General features: G+C 36.4%; 1 protein-coding gene across 1 annotated transcript in view; it reads left to right on the top strand.

Annotated features, from left to right (window-relative positions):
- Positions 1 to 6: 6 nt before the first annotated feature.
- LOC105556736 overlaps positions 7 to 1828 on the top strand; it is a 5600-nt gene continuing 3778 nt past the window's right edge. Inside the window, exon 1 of the mRNA XM_012003837.1 lies at positions 7 to 1822. Within this exon, the coding sequence (XP_011859227.1) occupies positions 248 to 1822 (1575 nt within the window). The 5' untranslated portion in view covers positions 7 to 247. The remainder of the gene's footprint in view (positions 1823 to 1828) is intronic.

Here is a 1828-nt window from a genome sequence, read left to right as displayed (position 1 = left end):
CATGGTTTATAACCTAACCTGCACACTTCCAATGTCAATCAAAACTCATTAGCGGTGAAGCACACGGTCTCAAGCTTGTGCATATTAATGTAGGCAAAAACTTAGTTGAATCTCACTTGTAAGAATGAAGAGGAATGTGCAATAAGGCATTTTTAACTGAGTTACAACGTCACAAATGAGAATTATCTGTGCTTTGATGTACCTTAAATGAAAAGCAATTAGAGTTTGTTTTAATTTTTGTTTTTAGATGCCTCGTACTTATACAAGAATGACAGATAAGAATAATTGGACTGAGGAGTCCTTAAAATTAGCGATTCGAGCTGTGAAAGTCGATGGAATGAAAATCAGATCTGCTGGCAAGGAGTTTGGTATTCCAGAATCGACTCTTAGAAAGCGCTTGAAAGAAAATTCCGTAAGTCATGTGCCGTTGGGTCAAAAGCCAACATTTTCAGCTGATGAAAAAGAATTGGCAGATCATGTCCTAAAATTAGCAAAACTATTTTATGGACTTACTCCACGTGAGCTTCGTAGAATTGCTTTCGAATTTGCGGAGGCAAAACAAATTAAACATAGGTTTAATAAATCTACTAAACTGGCTGGCAAAGACTGGTTATATCTATTTCTTCAGCGCAACCCGGAAATATCTTTAAGACAACCGGAAGGGACGAGTCTTAACAGAATCAATGCGTTTAATAAAGAAGAAGTTACTATATTCTTTTCCAATTTACAACAACTCATTGGCATGTATAGATTTCCTCCAAATAGAATTTTTAATATGGATGAGACGGGCATTACTACGGTCCAACAAAAATGTCCAAAAATATATGGCGAAAAAGGGGCAAAGAGAATTGGGGCAGCAACATCAAATGAAAGAGGACGAACCATTACAGCAGTGTTTTGCGTGAGTGCATCTGGAACGTACATACCTCCAATGCTAATTTATCCAAGAGTGCGAATGAGTCCGCAGCTACAAAAGAATGGGCCTATTGGAGCAATTTATGCTTGCTCTAAAAATGGATGGACAAATAAGGAACTGTACTTGGACTGGTTACGTCATTTTAAAAGTCATGTTAAACCGACTCGTGAAGACCCCGTCCTTCTGATATTAGATAATCACTCGAGCCATATTTCATTAGAAGCTTATGATTTATGTAAATCCAGTTTTATTACTGTACTTTCTCTCCCCCCTCACACATCTCATCGAACTCAACCTTTAGATTTGACATTTTTTGGCCCATTGAAGAATGCTTTATACAGACAATATGATTTTTACTTAAATTCGACTGGTCATAAAAAAATAACTGAATATGATCTTGCAGAGCTATTAAATAAGGCATTTTTAAAAGTAGCTACAATGGAGAAAGGCATATCTGGCTTTCGTACAGCAGGTATTTATCCTTTAAATCCTGATAGGTTTGATGAAAATGACTTTGTTCCATCATCTGCTCAAGAAAGTATTAGTGAACCCGTCCTCGACATCCAAGATTCAAATTCTATACAAATTATTGATAATATGGATTTGTCCAACGAGGAGTCAGTGGCACATTCAATACCACAACCTACTACTTCAAAGGTTCAGGTCAAAATTACTGATATTTCACCGATTCCTTCAAGAAAACCTCATGTGGCAAGAAAACGTAGTTGTCATTCGGAAATATTAACTGATTCGCCTCAAAAACGAAAGTTACAAGAAAAATTAGAAAAGCAGAAAAAAGTCGAAGAAAAGAAGAAACGGAAAGAGGACGAAAAAGAGATGAAGCGGAAAAAAATCGAAGAAGAGAAGAAACAGAAAGAGACCGAAAAAGAGAAGAAGTGGAAAAAAGTTGAA

The sequence above is a fragment of the Vollenhovia emeryi genome, unplaced genomic scaffold (assembly GCF_000949405.1).
Source record: "Vollenhovia emeryi isolate VEMERY1.0 unplaced genomic scaffold, V.emery_V1.0 DF939814.1, whole genome shotgun sequence".
Taxonomy (NCBI): Eukaryota; Metazoa; Arthropoda; class Insecta; order Hymenoptera; family Formicidae; genus Vollenhovia; species Vollenhovia emeryi.
This window is presented reverse-complemented; position numbering and strand designations above follow the sequence as displayed.